The sequence below is a fragment of the Mastigoproctus giganteus genome, chromosome 7 (genome assembly GCF_048544385.1).
Source record: "Mastigoproctus giganteus isolate SK-2022 chromosome 7, ASM4854438v1, whole genome shotgun sequence".
Classification (NCBI taxonomy): Eukaryota; Metazoa; Arthropoda; class Arachnida; order Uropygi; family Thelyphonidae; genus Mastigoproctus; species Mastigoproctus giganteus.
In genome coordinates, this window is record NC_143581.1 from 85,751,264 (window position 1) to 85,776,694 (window position 25,431).

At 38.4% G+C, this 25,431-nt stretch overlaps 1 protein-coding gene across 3 annotated transcripts in view; it reads right to left on the reverse strand.

Moving 5' to 3' along the window:
• LOC150083041 (CCR4-NOT transcription complex subunit 3-like) overlaps positions 1–25,431 on the reverse strand; it is a 592,625-nt gene that overhangs the window by 490,148 nt on the left and 77,046 nt on the right. For all 3 annotated transcript variants that reach the window (XM_090377751.1, XM_090377752.1, XM_090377750.1), the window contains exon 2: positions 25,318–25,385. In XM_090377751.1, the coding sequence (XP_090233877.1) occupies positions 25,318–25,385 (68 nt within the window). The remainder of the gene's footprint in view (positions 1–25,317; positions 25,386–25,431) is intronic.

Here is a 25,431-nt window from a genome sequence, read left to right on the forward strand (position 1 = left end):
TGGTAAGTGGTGTAAGCTGAAAGGGGGTATAGTTACCCACAAGAATAGTGACTATCCCATATGGACAGGTACATCCAACTGTCCTTCTGGATGACTGTGCAATTATAAAAGGAAGGGTCCCCATTTTGCCTTAAAATATGTAAAAGGAAGGGTCCCCATTTTGCCTTAAAATATGTCTCCTTGTGAAGCAGAAGCATGTTGGCTTACATTTATACAGGAGATCCTCTGGTGCTCGTAAAGGAGGGCTTTGAAAAAAACACCAGAATGATGCAGAAAATTAACTAAATAAGATCACATATTTTGTACATACCATACCAGTAAACAAATTATGTAAAAATTAATTCTTCATCAGAGAATCCCAAGATCTGACTTGCAAACCACAACTGAAAATACTGCCCAAGAGTATGCAGAGTGATCACCTTGACAACCGACACAAATGTGTTTCGTGGCTAAATATGCCTTGGTCTTTTGCACCACAGGTACACACTCCACAACAGGCAATATGTAAATGTCCATATTTTTGGCATTTAAAACATTTCCAAGGGTTTAGGATGTATGGCTGTACTATGCACTGTATATACCCATCTGGTATTGAGTTAGATGTTGGGGAGTTCAAAGTAAGGATGGTGTTTCTGCTTGGTTCTAAAATCTAACCAGTACACAGAAATCCTTTTTAGCTGTTATTAATTTTAATTAGGAGCAGATTTCCTCCTCGGTAACAATCCTTCTACAGATGATCCGTGTGTCAGTGTCTTTTGTGATGGTTCATTCTAAAGCAATCCACGAATCATGTTTTGCTTTCCTTCTAATTTGCCTTGCTTTTACTTTAAGCCTTTTATAAGCAGTTAAGTTAGTGGTAGTAGGACACTTCTGAAAATCATTCCACGCACAGTTTTTATCTTGTTTGGCAATAGAGCACTCTGCATTCCATCAGTGATTTCGGTGAGCACAAAATGTCTTGGATTTTGGAACGAAAGCATTTGCACAGCCAGAATCTGATTGGTGATGTAAGTAGTAACAAATCATCAATATGTTTCTGTTGGACATAAATTCTGTCTAAGAGCATTTGGGTAAAATAGCCATCCCAGTTCGCCTTACTAAACTTCCAATTGGATCGTTAGTTAGGATTTTGAGTTACCACTGTTTGTATTGAGCAAATAATTGGAAAGTGGTCACTGTTAAAGGGATCAGATAATACTGAACATGTCAGAATTGGAAAGATAGTTGGAGAACAAATTGACGTCAACTGCAGAAGTAGATCCTGTAGTAGGTGGATGCAAGTAGGAGATCCAGTGTTTAGTAAATTAAGATCACTATTATTCATAAATTCAATTAATTTGCCTCTTCTGTCCATTGTAGCGGACCCCCACAATGGATGGTGTCCATTAAAGTCACCGAAAAGACAAATTGAAGTTGGGAGTAGTGTAATGAGACTGTCAAGTTCTGAATGGGGAAGAGGTAGAGATGGTGGAATATAAAAGGTAACAAGCATGGCTGATGTACCAACTGCGAGTAACCACAGCTTCAAGATTTGTTATTATCTGGATTGGCTTGGACAGTACGTTAGAATTAATCAAATTGGCTATTCCTCCACGTTGAGGAGACCGAGTTTCTATCTCTTCTATACATCATATAATTGGAGAATTTTGGCAAAAATTGGGGTGACAAGAATGTTTCCTGTAGGCATACAGCTATGGGGTTGAACTGAGCTATTAAATCTCTTACTGACTGTCATCAGAATGGCTGCTTAGTCCTCTGCAATTCCACTGTATGATGTTAGGCATTATTTAGGTTTATTTGAGGATGATTCATTTGGCTGTTTTTTGGATGCAGGACATTTTTTTTTCCGGTCTTTTTTTTTGGGAATGTGGGGTAACCAGTATCCTTAGTGTCATTGGTATGCAATTCTATGATCGGTTCCTCATAATCCGGGTGTACATCCACTTCCATACTGTTTGTTTGAGGTTCGGCTTTCTTACAGTCTTTAGTAGTTTTCATTCTTTCAGTATCCTGTGAGACTGTTGGTTTATTTGAGTTAGGTTTATTTGAGGATGATTCATTTGGCTGTTTTTTGGATGCAGGACATTTTTTTTCCGGTCTTTTTTTTTTTGGGAATGTGGGGTAACCAGTATCCTTAGTGTCATTGGTATGCAATTCTATGATCGGTTCCTCATAATCCGGGTGTACATCCACTTCCATACTGTTTGTTTGAGGTTCGGCTTTCTTACAGTCTTTAGTAGTTTTCATTCTTTCAGTATCCTGTGAGACTGTTGGAGTATAAGTTGGGATACTAATTGGGGTGTTTGTGGCTTCATTGGTTTTAGGTTTAGGAGTATCTTTTCTGGAGGCTGATAAGGTTTCTTTAACCCAATTTGCCAAAGAGGTGTTCGGTGTAATTGACACATCTGTTTGAGCTGCTGTTGAAATATAGCTTCAGGTGCAAGACGCATAAGATTGACTGGCCGTGGTCAACATAATTTGTCTGTGTGCTTCAGGATATGTTACTTTATGTTCTATTTTGTATCTTTGGATTTTCTTTCCAGTTTTCCACATATCGCATGATTTAGAAAACGCAGGATGACTTCCTTTGCAGTTGGGACACACGGGTGTTGAGGCTGAACAATCTGTTTGGTTATGGTCCACAGAGCCACATATAGGACAGATGGCATCACCTCTGCATACCTGCTGAGAATGGCCATATTTCTGGCATTTAAACCAAAGAAAATTCAGGGTGTACAGATACAGCAGTTTAAATAGCCAGCTTTTAGAGTGGATGGCAAATCAGGAGTGTTGAAGGTTAATATGTTGGATCGAGTTGGTACGAGACTTCCATCTTAGCATTAGTAGAAGCATATGATGCAAGAAGAAAATAAGCTTATGCAGAATCAGCCCCCCCCCCCAAAAAAAAACATGCTCCCATTTCACCGCTCTGTTCATTCCAAGTACCTGTCCAGCTCAGCCTTAAATTTATTTAGGCTATCAACTTCCACATAAAAGGAAGTTTGTTCCACCAACCAACCACCTGCTGGCTAAAGGCAAACTTCCGCACATCTATCCTACATCTGTCTTTCCTCGATTTGAATTTATGCCCTCTCAAATGATTATTCTGAGCAAGAGGAAGAATTCCATCAGCATTGAGCATGCTCAAACCATTCAAGGCTTTATATACCTCAATCAGATCACTTCGCAGGTGCCTAGTCTCCACACACAGTAATTTGCAAAATTTAAGCCTTTCTTCATAAGAGCAACCCTTTGTTCCATTCACTAATCTTGTTGCCCTTCTCTGTACTCGTTCCAGCAGCTCTACATCCTTCTTGAAATGAGGCCTCCAGAACTATACACAGTACTCAAGGTGTGGCCTGACCATTGCCTTATATAAGGGGATAATCACCTCCTTATCCCTGCTAGAAAAATTCTTGTATATCATTGACAAGACACTACGAGCACTCTTGCAGACTGTCATCATTGCTCAGAAAACTTCATATTTGCCTGGACAATTACCCACAGGTCCTTTTCGTTCTCTACCACTGTCAGTGTAGTACAGAGAGTTGATACGTCATCTGGGATTGCTGCTTCCCATATGTAGTACTTTACATTTAGCAATGTTAAACTTCATTTGCCACCTCTCAGCCCATCTGCTCAACTTTTCTAGATCCTGCTGTAGCAGCATATCATTACTGTCCTTAACAACCCTGCCAACCTTCGAATCGTCTGCAAACTTGGACATTAAGCTTGATATACCATCATCAAGGCCTCCGTAGCCGAGTGGGCAGGAGCGGGAGTGCAGTAGCACACGCTCTTTGAGTAGACCGGGGTTCAAGCCCCTGACTGCTGAATACGGTCGATCTACCAACCCGCACTGGACCAGCATGGCAGATTATGGTCCAGTTCCCTCAGCAGGAATTGTTGAGGAGGCTTCCATCCTGCAGTAGGTTGATAATGGCTGCACTTTACTTTTTTTTTTACCATCATCAATATCATTTATAAATACAGAACACAACAATGGACCCAATACTGAACCCTCAGGGACCCATCAATAACATTAGTCCACGATGAGCAGTGTACATTGATTACCAATCTCTGTCTTCTCCCACTCAACCATCCCTTTATCCATAGCAGCAATTTGCCTCCAATGCCACACTCCTCCAATTGTGCAGCAGTCTTCCATGTGCAATAGTATCAAAAGCCTTTCTAAGATCCAAATATATGATATCAAAGTTATTCCCTGCATCCAGTTCCTTTGTGACCACATCATAGTATCCAATCAAATTGGTCAGGCAAGACTTTCCCTTAACAAAACCACGCTGTGTCCGAGCTATAACTGAAGTCTAGTCTAGATGATCCTGCAATGCTTCTTTAACCAGTGCCTCCATTAATTTTCCTAGAACAGAAGTTAAACTAACAGGTCTATAATTACTTGTGTTGCCCTTTGATTCTCCTTTGTGAATTGGAGTCACATTTGCACTTCTGCAGTCCATGGGTACCTTCCCTGAGTCTAAAGAAGCTCTCATAATTATGGCTAAAGGTTTTCTTACTTCCTTTGCTGCCTCCTTTAATATAACTGGATAGATTCCATCCACCCCGGGTGCCTTTTTTATGTTTATCTTCAACAATTTCTCCTCCACTTTCCTCTCAGTTATTACAAGATCATCCAGCCCACTGCCAGAGTTTAACTCAACTCTGGCATTCCCCTCCCTGAATAAATCCTCATGGGTGAATGTAGATGCAAAATACTCATTTAGTTTGTTAGCCACCTGAGCAGGATCACCAACAGTTGAACCATAAATATCCAGGGGACCAATCTGATTCATCCCTTTCCTTCTAGAGTTTACATAGGTAAAAAACTCTTTGTTGTTTCTCTTCTCTTTGCCAAGGATTTCTCATAATCTGCCTTTCCCTGCCTAATCTCTTTTGTGACTTGGTTACAAACCAGCTTATATCTATCGTAGGCTTCCATGTCACCCATTAATTTATGTATCCCATGCAGTTTTCTTCTCTGCCACATGTCTCATGCCGACCAGGCTTGCCGGGTGGGTAAAGTGCTTGCCTGGCAACCCAAAGGTCGCAGGTTCAATTCCCGGCTCGGGCTTGGATCAAAGTACTGCAAAAACCTTGGGAGGTGCATTATGGCCACAGAAGTCTATGCACCAACAACTACCAAAAAAAAAAAAAAAAAAAAACCATGTCTCATTAGTTCATCTGACATCCATTTAGGTCTAGACCTTGAACAATATTTCTTAGTTGGTAAGTAGAGCCTAGTAGCTTCCAAGATAAATTCTTTGAATGCTTCCCATTTTGAATTTGCTGTTGGTAACATAATCAGTTGGTCCCACCGTATAGAATTTAAATACTGTCTCAGACCACTGTAGTCACCTTTACGAAAGCAAAAACCCTTCCCTTTACCCCTGATGGTAGTTACCTCTTTGAGTAAATCCCACTTCAGCACACTGTGATCACTGCCACCTAGTGGTTACTTTATCTTCAGATTCTTATTGCATGAAGAATAACTACTGATAATCAAATCAAGAGTATTACTCCCTCTAGTTGCCTCCCCAACATGATGTAGAAAACAATCATCCAATAAATCCACAAAAGCCTTGCTAGTGTGTGCGTGACCAACCCACCAATTCCAGTCAATATCAGGGAAATTAAAATCGCTCATTATAAGACGCTCTGATTTACTGGCCCACTATTTCTCTGTACAGTTCCTTATTATACTGAGCAGAGTCATTAGGCCTATAGCACACTCCTACTCTCAATTTTGATCTCCCAATGCTTATGTCACACCAAACTGACTCGACACTGCACTCTCCAGCGATGTCGACTGGCTTCACTTCTTGGATTTTATGTGTTTCTTAACTAATAGTATAACCCCCTCCTCCCTTCCTATCTTATCTATCCTTTCTGTACACATTGTACTCCCCAAATTCCAGTTCGTCATTCCTTATATCTGTGTGACACCACGTCTCTGATATCCCAACAATATCTGCCTTTGATATTCTGAGCAATACCTCAAATTCATCAAATTTATTTACCAAACTCCTTGAATGCACCTGTTCCTATTCTTAGCTACCCTAACACAACCCATGTGTTTACTTATACCACAATGACTCCCAGCAGTCTCGGAAATACCCTGCATCTTGTTTTCCAGGCTGCTGCTTATTCCAATAGAAGCAGTGCAAGAATCACTTTCACCTCTGCCAGTGGCTACTATTAATCTATTAGTCCTTGTATCCCCCCAAGCTAGCAGTTTTTTGACCCACCTAACACTGCCTCGATAGCATCTTTTTTAATCATTAAGCGCTTCGCACCGATTACCTTCTGATTACTAAGTTCGTGGACTAATTCCTCCTCAGACATTGAAAGCAGGTCCCAATCTGTGATGACGCCTTTCAATGAATTTAAAGTATTGTAGGGAGTAACAGATACTGGCAATGCACCAAATGTTTTTGTCTTTAATAGCCAATAAGAATGTTTGATGGTGGCTGTTTCAACCAGGAGGTCTCCTGATTGTAATGTCTTCACCATTTTTGGTGATCCTGCAATAGATTCTAAATATTTTTGGATCATAAATGGTGATAGCTTACCCACAGACTGAGTAGACAAAGAGTGTATCACCAGAAAGTTAGGGAGGTTATGACAATCTACTTCTCTTCGAAGTCTTTTAGGTTGGTTTGAGTCATTTTCATTGGACATTTCTGACTTTAAGCTTGATGGCTCTAAAGGAGGAAAATTATTTAAGTCCATCTTTGCTCCTTTTAGTCCCGGAAGAGTAACTTTCTTCTCTCAGGTTACTCGGCCTGCCACCAGTGACCAAACAGTTGAGGAAGTTAGTTGAGTTAGTACGGATTAAATAAATATATATGTATAAGGAAAGAAAGGTGAATTTTCTTTCTGGATTCTTACTTGAAAGCTTTAAGTAAAGAATCTCTTGAGTAAAACAGGAAGAAAAGACACTAAAATAAATATAACTTATTCGCTGAGTAAGAACACTATATATATATATATATATATATATATATGGCACAAAAAAAAAAAAAAAAAAAAAATCGCTAGGTCACTATTGCTTGGCACTCAGGGCCTAAAATAAGATAAAAGCATTAAAATACAATAAGATAAAAGTGTTAAAATACAAAGAAGCTTTTGAGACAATGTGCCTCTTCATCAGCTAGTTGGTTAATGGTGTACTTCAGTATATATTGATGGTTACGATAGTAAAAACCAGCTAGGCATGAACAACCCAATAGAATTAAGTACACTCATCACACTGCAATACAGTACATTCTATAATAGGGTAAGCGCACTCATAGTTGTATTATTGGTAGCTATGTGCAGTGCTTCAAGCCATGAGCACTGGCAGTAATCACGTGAATAGTCAATGATTTCAATATCCCATCGGGGATCAATATTGTGCTGCTCAACTCAACAATGCTCGGTGACTGTGGAGCGTTCAAAATTAGTGGTTCGCAGAGCCACTTCGTGCTCAGAAACCTGGTCTTTCAAGCTTCTACCAGACTCACCTACATAACACCCCCACAATCCAGTATACAGAACCACTCCGTAGGAAAGGAGGAATAGGTGTTTTCACCTTAGAAATAATACACTGTAATTTCCTCCCCGGAAGTTGCACACATCGTATATGATGGAGACGCAAAATCCTAACAAGACGTTCCAATACACACGGATAATAGGAGATGTAGGCAGTAGAGATAGATTCAATGACGCAAGGAGGGTTAGATTGCATAACAAATCCATGAGCCTGAAGCTCACATCTATCTAGAACATGAGGTGGATAGCCGCAATTTGAAAGCTCTGCCCTAATTCTGGAAATCTCCACTTGCTGTCACCAGTCAAACTAGAGTGCATCCAAGCGCGGGAGAATAAAGTGCGAGTAGTGCTACGCAAATGACCAGGGGTGTGCACAGACCCATAATTGGAAAATTGGCCTGCACACATTGGCTTCCTAAAAACTGAAGTTACTAAACGTGAATTCACGCGTTGGATCACATCCAAATGAGGAAGAGTATTATCAACCTCTAGTTCAATAATAAACTGAATGACAGGCGACAGGGAATTGAGATATTGCAGCAGTCGAGATTCCGATCCCTGGGGGGACAAGTGCAAAGATAACATAACGACACCAGAGAGTGATATGAATAGGTAAGTTCACGAAAATCTGACACTCAAGTTCCTCCATGGCGATATTGGCCATGATAGCACTAACAGGGGTACCCATAGCTGTGCCCATTATTTGGCGAAATAGTGTCATTGAATCTGCGCAGCGAGTCTGCACATGCCCCTGGTCATTAGTGCGAGCAGCACTATGCACTGCTCACACTTTATTCTCCTGCACTTGGATGCACTCTAGTTTAACTGGTGACAGGCAATTGGAGATTTCAAAATTAGGGCAGAACTTTCAAATTGCCGTTATCCACCTCATGTTCTAGATGGATGTGAGCTTCAGGCTCACGAATTTGTTACGCAATCTAACCCTCCTCACCTCAAGGAATTTATCCTCCTACATCCCCTATTATCCAGGCATATCGGAACGTCTTTTTAGGATTTTGCGTCTCCATCATATACGATGTGTGCAACTTCCGGGGAAGAAATTAGTCTATTATTTCTAAGGTGAAAATACTCTGTTCCTCCTTTCCTACGGAGTGGTTCAGTATACCGCATTACATGTCCAGATTGTGGGGAGTGTTATGAAGATGAGTCTGGTAGACCGAAAGACTGCATTTCTGAGCATGAGGTGGCTCTGCGAACCACTAATTTTGTATGCTCCACAGTCGCCAAGCATTATTGGGTTGAGCAGCACGATCTTGATTCCTGTTAGGATACTGAAATCCTCAACTATTCATGTGATTACCACCAGCGCTCATGGCTTGAAGAACTGCACACAGCTACCAATAATAGTACTATGAATCGCACGAGGGGAGTGCACTTACACCCTATTATAGAATGCACTGTATTGCAGTGCAATGAGTGCTGGCAGTCATCATGTGTACATAATTCTGTTCTACCGACACCAGACTCGAGATACATGATCATGCCCAGCTGACTTTTGCAATTGTAACCATCAATATATACTGAAGTACACCATTCACTGATAGCTGATGAAGAGGCACGTCATCTTGAAAGCTTCTGTGTATTTTAATGCTTTTATTATATTATATTTTAACACTTTTATCTTATGTATTTTAATGCTTTTATCCTATGTATTTTAACGCTTTTACCTTATTTTATCTCTGTTTTATCTTATGTGTATATCGTTTATTTATTTTAATAAATTTATTTTAACCAATTAGTCTGTCATCATGAGAAACTTGAATGTTGTGATGCCCCTTGAACATTGGTGCCCAGATGCAGTGCACCCCTTACACCCTTGGAATGGCCCGCTCCTGCACCTTTCTTTCCCTAAATCTTCCAGCAGAATTTGACAATTTCTGCATGAATCTCCTTATTCATATCCAACTAGTCAGCCAACAATCTGAGAGTCAAACGATCTCTTTCTATAATTTCCTGAACTTTTTCAACTCTCACCTCATTTTGAGAGGAACTATGGAGGAAAAAAACTAGATGCAAAAAATTTTGCCATCATATACTAAGATTTCAGAAAAGCTTTTGATGCTATTCCACATCAAAGACATTGGGACAATGTGGCATTAGTGGCAAGCTACTGCTATGGATAAAGGAATGGTTCAGTGGGAGAAGACATTGTGGTTGTTAATGAGACCTGCTATTCTTGGACCAATATTATTTAGTGGAGTCCCTCAGGGTTCAGTGTTGTACCCACTATTCTTTTCAATATTTATTAATGATACTAACAAAGACATATCAAGCTCAATGTTTAAGTGTGCAAATGATTAGTGATAATAATCAGGGTATAATTACAATGTATAAAAAAAATTAGGCAAATGGGCTGAGAAATGGAAATTGAAGTTCAATACTGACAAATGCAAGGTGCTTTATATGGGGATCAGCAATCCCAGATTAACATACCAGCTGTGGAACCAAATTCAGGATAATGGAAAATGATTGTCTGTTTGTTGTTTGTTATTTGGTTTTTAGGAGCATTAGCAACTAAGGCCATATTGCTCCGGGGATATGCGGTGGTAATTCCCCGACGCTTCCGCATCCTCCATATTTGGTGGGCACAGGCTTGAACTCTGGTCTAATCAAGAAGTGTGTGCTATGTGCTGCTGCTCCTGCCCACCTGGCTACGGAGGCACCCAAATGGAGATTGAAAATGATGTGGGAGTAACTGTTCAATCATACAAGAAGTTCTCTGAGCAATGCAGACAGGCTGCCTGGAAAAATCCAGAAATTCTGCTAGCAGGGATGGGGGGGGGGGGTAATTATCCCTATGTATAAGGCAATGGTTATAGACCATTGCCTTATACATAGGGATAATATAGACCACATCTTGAATATTGCACACAAGTCTGGACAGCTCACTTTAGGAAGGACACATATCTATTGGAACACATGCAAAGAACAGCAACAAGCTTAGTGAAAGGAACAAATGGTTACTCTTACCAAGAAAGGCTTCAGTTCTGCAAACTGCTGCACCTGAAGATTAGGCACCTGTCAGGATGGCTGATCTGACTGAGGTGTTTCATGCTTTGAATAGATTGATTAAGATAAATGCTGATGGAATCTTTCCACATACTCAGAGGAATGGGTATAAATTCAAACTCAGGAAGGATGATTGTAGAATGTGTGTGTGAAGAAATTTAATTTCATCCAAATTGTGGTTGATTGTTAGAACAAAGTCTCATTTGGTATTATGGAGGTGGGTAATTTGAATAAATTCAAGAAAGACATAATAACAACAATAAATATAACAATAATAGCGGGTGCAATTAGACAGCGGTTGCAATACTGGACTAACAATATCATGGATCTACATTAGAATTCTGACATGAAAAAAAAAAAAAAAAAAAGCTTTGCTATAGGGGTAAAAAATCACAAAAGTCACTTCTTCGGACCTGCTTCCCCCAAGGGCAAAGTGATGGCTGAGGCTGAGATAAGTCACCATCTGGCCCCCAATTACTACCGTCCACCACTGGATGCAAAAACCGAAGGTCCACCTCCATAGCTCAATGAAGATGAGAAATAGAAATACTGAACATACAGCATCAAGTATGGTTCAAGATACAAGTCACTTGCGCTCAGGCCTTAGGAAGAGGGGTTGGTTTGAAAAGTCAGAGACAGTCTCCCAAGAAAGACAGGGGAGCAAGTGAACCTGTCACCCATATGACTACCACAAGGGAAGGGCAAGACCATCCAGCCCAACCAACTGGAAGTGTTTCCAGTACAACTGCACCATTGACTATCCAGAATGGAAAAAAAGCCAATGCATGAAGTTGAGCATTGAAGTGAACATGTTCATCATGCGAGCATACTATGAAGCTAGCGACAGACATGACAATGTTCAGGACAAAACTAGACACCAAGTGGTTGGAACAGTTCCCAAACTTAAGGTCACTAAACAGTGAGTAGCAGACCAAAGTCTGGCCATCATCGATATACAGGAACTTTGCTAATAGGCAAAAGGAGGTGATTATCGCTTTGCAGAAGCAATGGTCACGTCATGCCTCGATTACTGTGTACAGGTATGGAGGCCTCATTTTAGGAAGGATGTAGAATTGCTTGAATACCTCTTGAAATTTGGAAAAAATAAAGGATGTGAGCAGCCAACTACAAAGAACAAAAAATATGATCACAACTGAACTGGAACTGCAGAAGGAACACCAAGTACAACCCAGAGCAGCCAAAGTGGAAACAAACGAAGTTGTGATATTCAGAACACAAAAAGCATGAAAGAAGGTCTCAGCAAAATTCAAGGGCATGGATCCCACAAAGAGCTACCCAATACTGAAACATGAGACCCAACAGAATCCTGGCAAATCACAAACCACCTTAATCGAAGAATAATGCCAGATTACTTCAAAATCAACAAAGTAACATTAGATACCATCCACACAGCCATTTACTGTGCCACTATAGCAGCTAGCAGGATGAATGAAAGAAAAACTACAGAACAACAGAAAAAACAAAATGCAATATAAAAGAATGCTACAGCAGAAGGCATTCAAAGAGATCGAGGGTAAACTGTGGAGCAGCAAAGTTAGCCATAACAGCACTGCCACCCAGATAGGCCTAGAACAAGAAAACCAAGAACATACAAGAGATGACAGAGTGGGAGATTTGGGAGAAAGAAGTGCAACAGTAATTCAGGAAGTCACACACCTGGCAAAACTCCAGGAATATATAACATCCACAACTACTGGTAACAAGAAGGCCAGCTGTGCACACAGCAGAGCAGTTCATAAGTCCAGATAATAAAGAACCCCGACACAATTCCCAAAGAATCTGAGTAAAGGAATCACTAACCTGAAGGCTAAAGACAAAGAACCACAAACCCTACAAAGTACAGACCGATCACCTGTCTCCCAACAATGTACAAGCTCCTGGCCAGCTGCATAACTAAGAAGATATCATTCTCTCTCTCTCTCTCTCTCTCTCTCCCAATAATTTTACTGTTTGTTTAAAGATTTTAAGTTAATAAAAAAAACGGTAAATCTATGGACACTTAAGTATTAATTAACTTCCAAAATCTCGTCGTCTCAATTCAGAATAAACCAAGGATCTTCACTAGGTCTATAAGCTACTTATAGAAAATAATTTAATATAACAATTTGTCAATAAAGCGGCTAAATATAGCTAAAAAAAAACTTCCCGTTCACCGGAGCTGCAAAGCTTGTAAAACACTTGGATAGGATACCCTTACCGATACAAAGTAATAACCTACAAAATCTCTATCTAAGTTAAAATTTAAATTAAGTATTGTAACTAGGAATATAAAGCTACTCTAGAAAATAAGTTAACATGCCAATAAAAGCAAATTGAAGTTAACAAAACAGAAAAAACTTCTCTATTTTCCAGAGACGTAAAAACTTCGCCTACACAAGGCTGCTCTCGTTCCCATCAATCTGTTAGGGTAACTAAGAATAAGAATAGGTGCATGTATACTTGCATGTATACCAATGCTAGAAGTATGGTAAATAAATCTGATGAATTTGAAGTGTTAGTCAAGACATCAAAGGCGGATATTGTTGGGATATCAGAGATGTGGTGTCACACATACCAGGAATTCAGAATTGGAATTTGGGGAGTACAATGTGTACAGAAAGGAGGGAAGGGAGGGGGATTATGCTCTTAATTAAGAAAATCAAAATCAAAAGAAGTGCATCCAGTTGATATAAACGACAGTGCACTGCTGAGTCAGTTTGGTGTGACATAAGCACTGCAAAAGCAGAAATAAGAGTAGGAGTGTGTTATAGACCTAATGACTGAAATGAGTACAACGAACATTTGTACAGAGAAATAGAATGGGCCAGTAAATCAGAATGTCTTATAATGGGGGATTTTAACTACCCAGATATTGACTGGAACTTGTGGGTTGATCACTTGCACACAAGTAAGGCTTTTGTGGATTTATTGGCTGATTGTTTTGATCATTTGCAGTGATCATTCATGTATTAAAAATTTGCAGATAATGGAACCACTAGGTGGCAGTGATCAGAGTGTACTGATGTGGGATTTACTTAAAGATATGATTACCATCAGGAGTAAAGGAAAGGGTTTTTGCTTCCGTAAAGGTGACTAAAGTGGTCTCAGACAGTTTTTAAATTCTGTACAGTGGGACCAACCGATGATGTTACCAACAGCAAATTCTAAGTGGGAATCATTCAAGGAATTAATCGTGGAAGCTACTAAACATTTCATACCTATCAAGAAATATTGTTTAAGGTTTAGGCCTAAATGGTTGTCAAATGAACTAATGAGACTCGTGGCAGAGAAGAAAAATGCATGGGATGCATATAAATTATCAGGCGACACAGAAGCCTATGGCAGCTATAAGTTAGTCTGTAATCAAGTCACAAAGGAGATTAGGCAGGCAAAGGCAGATTATGAGAAATCTTTGGCAAAGGATGCTAAGAAAGGATATCTTTACTTATATAAAGCAAGGATATCTTTACTTATATAAACTCTAAAAGGAAGGGGATGAATCAGATTGGTGCACTTGATATCGTTGATTCGACTGTTGATGATCCTGCTCAGATAGCAAACAAACTGAATGAGTATTTTGCATCTACATTCACACATGAGGAGTTAAGGATTGAAAATGCTAGGTTATCAAATTGTAGCAGGGTGCTTAATGATTTTGTAATAACTGAGAGCAACGTGGAGGAGAAATTGTTGAAGTTAAACATAAGAAAGGCACCTGGGTGGATGGGATCTATCCAGTTATATTAGAGCCAGCAAAGGAACAAAGCAAACCCTTAGCCATAATTATGACAGCATCCTTGGACTCAGGGGAGGTCCCACGGACTGGAGATGTCCAAATGTATCCCCTATTCACAAAGATGGATCGAAGGGTGACACGAGTAATTATAGACCAGTTAGTTTAACTTCTGTTCCGGGTAAAATAATGGAGTCACTGGTTAAAGATGCATTGAAGGATCTAAACAAGACTGCAGCAATAATTCAGACACAGCATGGGTTTGTTAAGGGAAAGTCTTGTCTGACAAATTCGATTGGTTATTATGATGTGATAACAAAAAAACTGGATGTAAAAAATAATTTTGATATCATATACTTGGATTTCAGGAAAGCTTTTGACACTGTTGCCCATGGAAGATTACTGTACAAATTGGAGCAGAATGGTATTAAGGGTAAGTTGCTACAATGGATAAAAGGATGGTTGAAATCAATGGGCGCTGCTCTTCGTGGACTAATGTTATTAATGGAGTCCCACAGGGTTCGGTGTTGGGTCAAATGTTGTTTTGTATATTTATCAATGATATTATGAAGGTATATCAGGCTTAGTGTTGAAGTTTCTAGATGATACAAAGATTGGCAGAATTGTTAATGACAGTAATGGCAATGTGCTACTGCAACAGGATCTAGAAAATTTGGGAAGATGGGCTGAGAAGTGGGACTGAAGTTTAACATTGACAAATGCAAAGTACTGCATATGGGTAGAAGTAACCTTGAGGAACGCACCAACTGCGTGGTACTACTCTTAGGTTAGTAGAAAATGAAAAGGCCCTGGGAGTAATTGTGCAGTCAGATATGAAGTTTTCTGAGCAATGCAGACAGGCTGCCAGAGTAGGTCATGGGGTTTTTTCAATGATATGCAGAAATTTTTGCTAGCAGGGAAAAGGAGGAGATTGTCCCTCTGTACAAGGCAATGGTCAGGCCACACCTTGAGTAACTGCATACAGGTCTGGAGGCCTCATTTTAGGAAGGATGTAGATTTGCTTGAGCATGTATAGAACAGGCCAACAACATTGTTGAGGGGAATGAAGGGATTATTACCAAGAGAGGCTTAAGTTCTGCAAACTGCAGTGGCTGGAGACTAGGCACCTACGAGGTGATCTGATTGAGGTGTATAAGGCCTTGACTGGGTTGAGCACGCTGAATTCTGATGGGATTCTTCCACTTGTTCAGATTATGAACCTATGGGGGCATAAATTCAAATTGAGGAAAGACAGCTGTAGAATAGATGTGCGGAAATTTGCCTTTAGCCAGCAAGTGGTTAATTGCTGAAACAAACATCCATCTGTCATTGTGGAAGTTGATAAGTTAAATAAATTTAAGGATTAACTAAACAAACATTTAAAGGGAATGATTGTGTGAATTTTTTTTTTCCTTGGATGATGCTACATAATCTCATACACTTACTTTCTTGCATCACATGCCACAATTACTATTACTTATGCAGTGGGATTATGACAGACGGATATTTATGGGCTATTGGTTGAAAAATCACTGATAGGACACCATGGGCTTTTACCAACACCCAATGCTTTTTTTGGGACGGTACGCAATGGTACAGCGTACCAACACATTTATTAACAGTGACGTGTGACTGGATGCAAATGCACTTTGAAATTTGTAATTTTCCGTAAATTTTTTTCATGTTTACCTACTATTCAAATAAGCTTAAAATTATTTAATTTACATTTTTTTACTGTCTACTGTTAAGATATTTACTGTATACAAATGTACAAAGGGTACTAGGAAAGTTTTGCAATACAGCTTTGTTTATTTAATTTTTTCAAAGTAATTTCCTCTACATTCAATACACCTCTCCATCCTCCGAAACCAATCTTTAAACCAGTTCTGCCAAGTTTCACTAGGGAGTAAAGCACACTCGTTGTCCCAAGCCCGTAGAAGGTCCTCATCACTGGAAAACCGCCTCCCTTTTAGCTTCATTTTCACATGCGGGAACAGTGCAAAGTCGCAGGGAGCAAGGTCTGGACTGTAGGGAGGGTGCTCGAGAAGTTGCAGTCCTGTCGTGGTCAAATATTCGGTGAAGGCTTTGGCGCGGTGAGCTGGAGCATTTTCGTGATGGAGGTACCAGGTGTCCATTCTTGACTTTGGCCGCAGGTTCTTCATAGATCCAATGACTTTAGGCAGGCATTGTTCAGTATACCACTTAGCTGTGACTGTCTTCTGCGTGTCCAAAATGACACGTTCCACAATTCCACTCGATTTGAAAAATACAGCTATCATTTTCTTCTTTACAGATCGGGATTTTCTGACAATTACGGGTGTGTCGTCATCATCAAAGACCCAAACTTTGTTTTGAGCCTTGGTCGGCAGATCGTAATAGTACAGCCAAGTCTCGTCACCTGTCACGATGTTGTTCACATATCGAGATTGTCCCTTATCAAACTTTTTTAACATCTCCCGGCACCAAGTCACACGTCGTGTCATCTGCTCTTCAGTCAGTTGATGCGGCACCCAGAGAGAATAAAGTTTCTTCACGTGCAAATGATCTTGCAGAATCGAACGAATTGCTGGTGCATTTAGGCCCAAAGTATCCTCTATCTGTTGGTAGGTCACTCGCCTGTTTTCGTCAAGCATTTTCCTCACAGCAGTAACGTTTTCCTCCGTAACTGACGTTCGTGGCCTTCCCGGCCTCTCAGAATCCTCCAGAGTGAAATTTCCCCTTTGGAATTCTCTATACCACCTGAATATCGTTGTACGATGTGGACAATCATCATCAGTGCAAGAGTCATTTCTTCTAACCACTGTCTATGGTTAAACCACGCACGAAATTATACCGCAAAACTGTCCTTATCTCATTTCGTGACCACGATGCCATCGCAAGCACTTTACACTCTCACTACTAATGAATAACTGAGCCCATCGACTTGGCGCGGCGGCTACTATGCACGTATGAACATGTCTCAACATGCAGCAACAAGCAGCTTCCTGTGATTCATTGTTGCGTCATATTGCAAAACTTTCCTAGTACCCTTTGTATAACCATTTTTATAATTCTAAATTACTCAGTCGGACCTCTGTTTAACGAAGTCCTTTTAAAGCGAATTATTTTGAATTCCCCTTGGAAGTCGCATTTAAAATGGTTTCCATTGAGTGAAGAAAATTTTCATATAGGGAATGGATTAGGAAAGAATTAACTCGGTACGCACTGTTTGCATTTCTGGCCTTCAGGCAATTAGTGCTGCTGCGCGAATTAAGAGAACTAAAAGGATTATCATTCTACAACTTAGTAGTACCTGGTAAAACCTATCCGACCACTGTCCCACATACGGAGAAGTCACACTGGTCAAGAGTGAGCAGATAAAGGTGTATTCCTAATGGACTCTGGCCCACCTTCTACTACAAGTGATGTCCAACCTTTTCCCGTACAGGGGCCATATTCAAAAAAATTCAAAGTTAGATTTCTTTAGTGTGTTACATTTTACATATCTTATTGCACGTAAAAGTAAAATTGAAAATATTCGAAAATTTTATTAAGTACAATACACAATTACATTTACCGAACAAAACATTTAATGAGAATTTTTTTGATAATTAACAAAATTTAAAATGCTGTTTTAGTTCACTTTCCTCGCTGGCCATAGGTTGGGCACCTCTGTGAATCAACTGTAAGCACCCTGTTCGAGAATTAGAAAAGTGATTTTCTTTTACCCCATAAATAATCATCTGTTGTTTTGCGGAAGTGCATTATCCACATTTTTCAATAAATTTTCCCTATCTCTGTTTACATGGTCACAGTACTTGAATATCTGAATGACACCGTCATTTTGGACATTTTCAAAAAAAAGAAAAAAAAGAAAAAAATTCAAATTTAAGAACTAGTGACAATACCGATGGCGAGAGGACAACGAAGGTATTAATCTTTCTAAACATGGTGAAAATGAAGTTAGAAAATTGTCAATTAGGTTACATGCAATTCAGGGATTTCGGGGATAACTAATTAATAAGAAGGTTTTGGATGAATTGAAGCATTTGATGAACGCTGTGAGTACAATACCAAGTTCATCGAGTGAATGAGGATTTTCACAAATTAATCTGATCGCCAGCCAAACCAGCGCTCCGTTGATGACAAAAACAGTTTTTTCACTAGTTTTAAGAAACAGTTGTTTCTTAAAACTGTAGGCCCACCGCTGACCCACTTCGATCCAGCAAAATATGTCGATTCATGGCTGCTTCGGAAACATCATTCAACAACCGACATACAAAGAGGAAGAAAAGAAGTCGGTATAGTGTGTCCGACGAGAACTTAATGAAAATTTGGAATATTCTACAAAAACTTTATTATGTAATTATTTTTACTAATGTTATTATTTTTTACTTATTTTACTCACATTTTACTTATTTTTTTATATACTTCAATAATAAATTTATGCTTAATTAACTGTATTAATATACAGCAGGCCTCCGTTATAACGCGGTTCGCTTTACGCTGATTCGCTATAACACTGTTCTTATATTATAACCTGTATCTGACTATAACGCTGTCACAGATCACTATAACGCTCTTTTACAGATTGCATTTTTGGCATATTTAACGAAATCATTTCATTTGATGGAGTCGATAGCTTGAAAATGAATAGCAAAACAGAATTAAAACGTTTCCCACGCAGACTTGAGAAATTTTCCCACGATCAGTGAAATTTTCTCACACGCTAATTTAATTGCAGTACAGTGACTTGTTATGTAGTTTCAAGATCAACATTTTAAAAAATTATCAAGTAATTATCAAGCTTGTAATATTTGCATTATATGCATTTATCCGAAGTCTAGTCATCAATCAGTACCGTATTAGACATCATGTGTAACGGACAGTTTACTTGAACATTGTATCATAATTAATGCAACCAACGCAATTACATTTTAGAAGATTTAATAATGGCCTATAAGAATTAAAAAGCAACAACGTCTGAGCGCAGTACAAAGACTATAAATGTAAGAAAATTTGAAAATTAAATTAGACGTTTTGAAGCGAATCGATTCCGGTCAAAGACAAGCGGATGTGTGCCATAATTTAGGACTTGCAAGTTTAACTGTAAGAACAATTATAAAAAAAAAAATAAAGAATTAATTTTATCAGCGGGAAAGATAGCTGTTCCACTGAAGGAAACTAGGTCTAGGCTGGCTATTAAGATTGAAATGGAAAGACTAACTAATTTTATTGAAGATAATATCCAATGCAGAATTCAGTTAAGTTAAATATTATTAAAAAAAAAAAAGAGAGAGAGAGAGAGAGATTAGCCAATATGATGTTCTGAAGAAAACTCACCTAAAAAAATTGTGGAACCATCTAAAATTGGTAAGGGCTGGTTGAATAGATTTAAAATCCAGGGAGAAGCCGCCAAAACTTTCAAAAAAGAACTTGTTAAAATTATTGAAAAGGAGTATTATGTGTTATACTTCTAAACAAGTTTATAACATAGATGAAGCAGGACTTTTGTGGAAATGAATGCCTAAAAGAAATTTCATATTGAAAGAAGAAAAAAAATGCCAGGTTTCAAAGCAGCGAAGGATCGGTTGACTTTATTGTAGGGTGGTAACACTGTGGGGATTTAAGAACTTGGGCTCTCTTCTTATTCAGAAGAGAGCCCAAGTTCTACCCAAAATCGACACATTTTTCATGATTAAATTCATTAATTTAATTAAATCAATTTAGATAATTAAATTCATGATTTTAATTTGAATTTTAAGTTTAATTTTGATACGTAAGTAGTTACCACATAATTATATACATATGTAATGCAGAATATTTTATATGTACAAATATTTGAATATTAAATATTTTGACCGACATCTGTGCATCTTTTCACCACCATTTATTATTGATTAGGAAACATCCTATTGCACCAACCGCAACTCAAAAAATACATATGTTACCTTATGGGAATGTGGCGCTCGCTTAGCACGGATTCACTTAGCACTCTGTTTTTACGGAACGAATTATCAGCGTTAAGCAGGGGTCACCTGTACTTAATTTATTGTTCTTATTCTAAAAATTACTACTAAAATAACAATATCAGGAAAAAAATTTAAGAGTACTTTTCATATCCTTTAAATTTTTTAATTTTTCCTGATAGCAAAGAATCAGTACCGGCACCTATGTTTTTTACAAAAAAGCACTGCCAACACCTATCAACACTGTTCAGAGAATGACATATCCACCCGTATCTTTACTCCTATTTCTTCTCTATTTTTAATTCCACCCATCAAGTTATTTTGGGGTTGCTATTTCTGTAATGAAAGACCTTGCATTTTTCTGCATTAAAACATAGCTGCCACTATTCTGACTATTCTTGGACATTTTTCAAATCATCCTGAAGTTGTGCTGCCCAGCAACCATCAATAACCACTCCCCTAATCTATCTGTTGTTTCTGATTATTAAAACAGCAACAACAGTGGTCCAAGAACCACTCCTTGAGTGACCCACTTCTGACATGTACACCAAACTTGAATACTCGTTAATCTCTCTCATGAGGGACCGGATCAAATGCTTTGCTGAATTCCAAGGAAACAATGTCAATATTAATTTCTGCATTCAGCTCATGAGTGATTCTGTTAAAATAGCTAACCAAGTTAGTAAAATATGATTTTCCCTTAACAAAACCATGTGCATAAGAATGTCATTTCTATCTAAATGAATCACTGCCTCCAAGATTTTTTTCAATCATGGAAGTTGAACTGACTGATCTGTAGTTACCCACTTCACCCTTAAAGCCAACTTTATGTACTGGCCCTTCTCCAGTCCAAAAACACCCTCATAACTAACCTCAAATCATTCAATGTGCTCGCTCTCTCTCTCTCAGTTACTGGGTATGTGTCATTAACTCCTAGAGCCTTACTTGCCTTTAAGCTCAAAAGTTTTTCTAATAAACAATCTCAGCTATCAAATATATCTCAGCATACTCACACAGCCTCTCCTTACCATGAAGAGTCTTTCGTTGAGAAGTACCTGTTCGATTCATCAGCAAGAACAGCTGGGTTATCTAAGAGTCTAAATTCAGGAATTTCCTCACATCATATCACTCTTGTGTAATACTATTACACAAGAGTCTGATCTGATTTGTTTTTTTCTTCTTTATATTCACATTCATGAAAACCTCCTTGTCTGCACTCTTTACTCTCTTAGCTTTTCTCATACTCACCTTCTGCTGCACTAACCTCTTCTGTGCTACTATTACATTTTTCCATATTTTTTCCATTTATTTGTACACACAATTATTACATATATATATATATATATATACACACACACACAATACTTACATGAAGATATATATATACATTAACATTCTCGTTACACATATATAAGACATTACACTATATTTGACCTCCTGGTGCACTGTGTACATGTATCCCAGAGTCAAGGTGGCCCCTAGACAAAAGCCCATCTCCATCTGTTTCGGCGAAGAACCTCAACAAATCTAGCCTAAAAATATGTGCAGGGTATTTTACCACCACCAGTATAAGACAGCTGTTGCCGGGTGGCTTCTCTAGGCACAGGTTTACATTATGTATTTGTGCCGAATGCACAAGTCCCGCACCCACTGGATGTAGTGCAATATCAATGGGTGTCAACAAATGAATTAATAGTGGAGAACTTCCACAAATTATCCTCACTACCACCAAGAAATAATAAACAGATATACAGTATACAATACTTTTTTTAAAATATGCTCAGAGTCTCTGAATTCCTGAGAACCAAGAAAACAATATATAACATACAATGGACAATTAATAACACTGTCTAGTCTGTCCACTGGAACTTTCAAACCTGTCGATAAGCACAATGAGATAGCTACTAAATGATTCTCATAAACGTTGTGTTTCACAGAAACCAATCTTTATAATAACAATTGACATAAATCTTGTCAATAACAATAGACAAAAATCAACTGCAACATTAATTAACACAAATTAACACAATACCAATTAACTTAAATCTTCTGTTTGCACATAAACCTTTTCTCTTTGGTCATTTATGAAGTCAATTCCCAGAAGAAGCTGAAGTTCTTATCTGAGTCCTCAATATGAAAACTGTTCTTGAGAAGATTTGCAGAGCAGTAAAGTTATAATGGTCTTCAAATAAGATATTTAAATTGTTCTCCAATAAGTTTGGAACCGCAGACATTAAATCCGCTCTAGGTTGAGAGTACAATGGACAGTTCAGAAGTACATAAATCCACGTTTCATATTCCCCACATGTGCAGTACGGATCAGGCTCCAGGCCACGCTCAAATAACGTAGTCTGGAGGGACCCATGCCCTATTAGCAGATAAGAAGTTGTCATAGAAGGCCTAAACCATAAACTCCAGGGGTTGTTGAGAATTCCACTTGTGCAATATACTTTCTTGTTACAAGCCCAAATTTGCTCTCATCCCATCTTTTTTGTCAGACAACAGTAAATTCCTTCCAAAGCCTTTTCTTCTCCCTTTTAAAGTCACTGGCTGGGTCAATCGTAATTCCAAGCATTGTCCTAGACTGTCCTTTTTTTAGGTTGTAAACCAAACCCCGAAGAGCAATATATAAATCTACAGGAATCGTACTGCCAAGTATTTGGAATGTGTCGTTTGAAATAGTCCTTGGAATATTATTGATCGTAAGAAGAACTGATCTTTGTGTGGAAACAAGTTTCTGTTTCACTTTTACCTTTGATATTTTTGGTACCAAACACTTGCTGCGTATGATATAATAGGCAAAAATATTACAGAAGACTTGTAGCTTTTGTATGCATCAGTACTTTTCATCACTCTGTAACTTTCCTGTGCCATCTTTTTCTGCATTATTTGGCTGGCCAGCTGTGCATTCATCCGTATTAGTATCCTCCACATGCTATATTTTCGTACCAATATACCTACATTTTCATGCATGGCTTCCGTTAAATGTATTCCATAATTCTAATGTGTTCACCCTACCTCTGCAATCTGCCCAGTTGACAGATGCGATGTAGCATCTTCAATTGTAACAGTCCCCTTTCCTGAAATTAAAACCTTTAATAATTGCAGTATCTGTCTTTATCTTCCAACTAACGACTGAATTATCACTCTCCTCCCACTTACTCTAATTAATTACAGGAAAACTGAAATCAACCATAATAATACAGTCAACACTTGCTATAAAAAACATTATAGTTACATTACTATGAGGAGTATAACAAGTTACTCTTGTTATAATCCTCACAATCTTCTGGCCTATAGGTTACTTCTACCCTCATAATACCTTTACTTCAAACTAAATTGTATCACACAGATTCTATCTGGCATATATAACTTCTGAATCTGTAAAAAGCTCTTCTCAACCAACAGAAAGCTTCAATTCCCCCCCCCCCTTCCTCTCTTCCCTATCCTTCCTAAATACATTGTATGTTCCATAATGAAACTCATAATCCCCAATTTCTGGGTGACACCATGTTTCCATTAGCCATATTATGTCAGCATTAGTTATTCTAACGAGTTTGAATTCAGTCATTTCAGTAGTCACTAAAATGAGTGAATTACTATAGATGCAGTTAAGACTAAGCACTCTTCTACAGTTTACTACCCTGACACAAGCCTTTAGTTATTTTGCCTTGTTTCGTTTGTATCGCCACCTTGGGGACCTCTTGCAAATATCAACTGTTGAGGAACAAACAAGGAATCTGATGGGTATGCAAGCGTTACTTAGATACATATCATGAGACAAATGTATAATTATATTACCCCTGTCACACATCCACAACTAGCAGTTTTTGTGAACCCTTAAGTTATACTCAATGAAACTGGCAAAAACCTTGCACCACCTTGGTGTAAATAAATCTCGACTCTACAAAAGAGATTCCTTCTACCCACAAGTGAGGGCCATGCTGATGAAATCCACCCGTCCAAAAGCCTTGAAATCTGTCATGTCTTGGCTTAATCCACAAGGCTTTCAAGCATATAATTTCTCTTTCATATCGGAGCAAAATTTCAGACGCATTGTGATTAAAATATAGCATTTTTTCAGCATGATTCTATAGTTATCCAATAAATAGTCATCGACATTATATTAAAAAAAATTATGGGAATCCTATTGTCTCAAAACTTGATACTAGACATGTTGGACAGGTAACTTGTGTAATCGAGACCCGCTAATATTAACGGGTCTGTCCAACATGACGAACAGTCATCTTGCATTAATTTAATATTGACCGAATAATAATGCTCTTTTTCTCTCCTCAAAATCAAACAATCTGTTGGTAACCCCTAATTCTAAGAATAGTCTCCCAATAAAACCAAATCTTTTTGAACCATTTTTGGTTCAAAAAGATTGTTTTATTGGGAGACTCAATGCCTCAAAATTTTTTTTTTTTTAAATGAGAAAGCAAAACATTAGCAGCAGAATATTGCTTTCAAAATAGTTTTTAACACTGTACAATGAATTTTTTTTTTGATAGTCTAACTGATATTTTTTTTTCTCTTGACTTCTTTAAACTTTTTGATATATTACTTAAGAAAAATAAATTCCCCTGTACTGAAAAAAAACTGCAGCACTTGTATCCAAGTGCTTACTGGGCGATTGATCGCACACAATATAAATTTCAACAATATCAACAACATAAGCATTTTCATTGATACCTCAAATTAAACTTATTGTGATTATTTGAACATTTAATCATCTCTTCTATAATCCTTCTTGACAGATTATAGAATAGATGATTATTATTATTATCATTAGCCATATGATGCAAGGAAGCCTGAGGCTTTTTCAGAACCAGCCAAAAGAAAATTTCTCAGTTACCCTGAAGAGAGAGAGAGGGAGAGAGAAGTAGAAGGGAATCACCAAGAAGAGAAGAATGATGATATCCAGCTCAGGACCCTGGGTGTGCCAAGCCCATACTCACCAGATGTGAGCCCCTGGAGTTATCACCAACTTTGAGCAAAATTGAATAACTCTTGCATGATGTTCTCGTTTTCATTTGCTTTTGTGCATTTGCCTACCTTTTGCCAGATGTCCTCAAAGGTCTCTACACCTTCACTAACTTTCTTCAGGCATCGTTCAATCTCGCCTACAAAAAATAATTTTAAAACTGGGAATCAAAATTAAGCAATGAT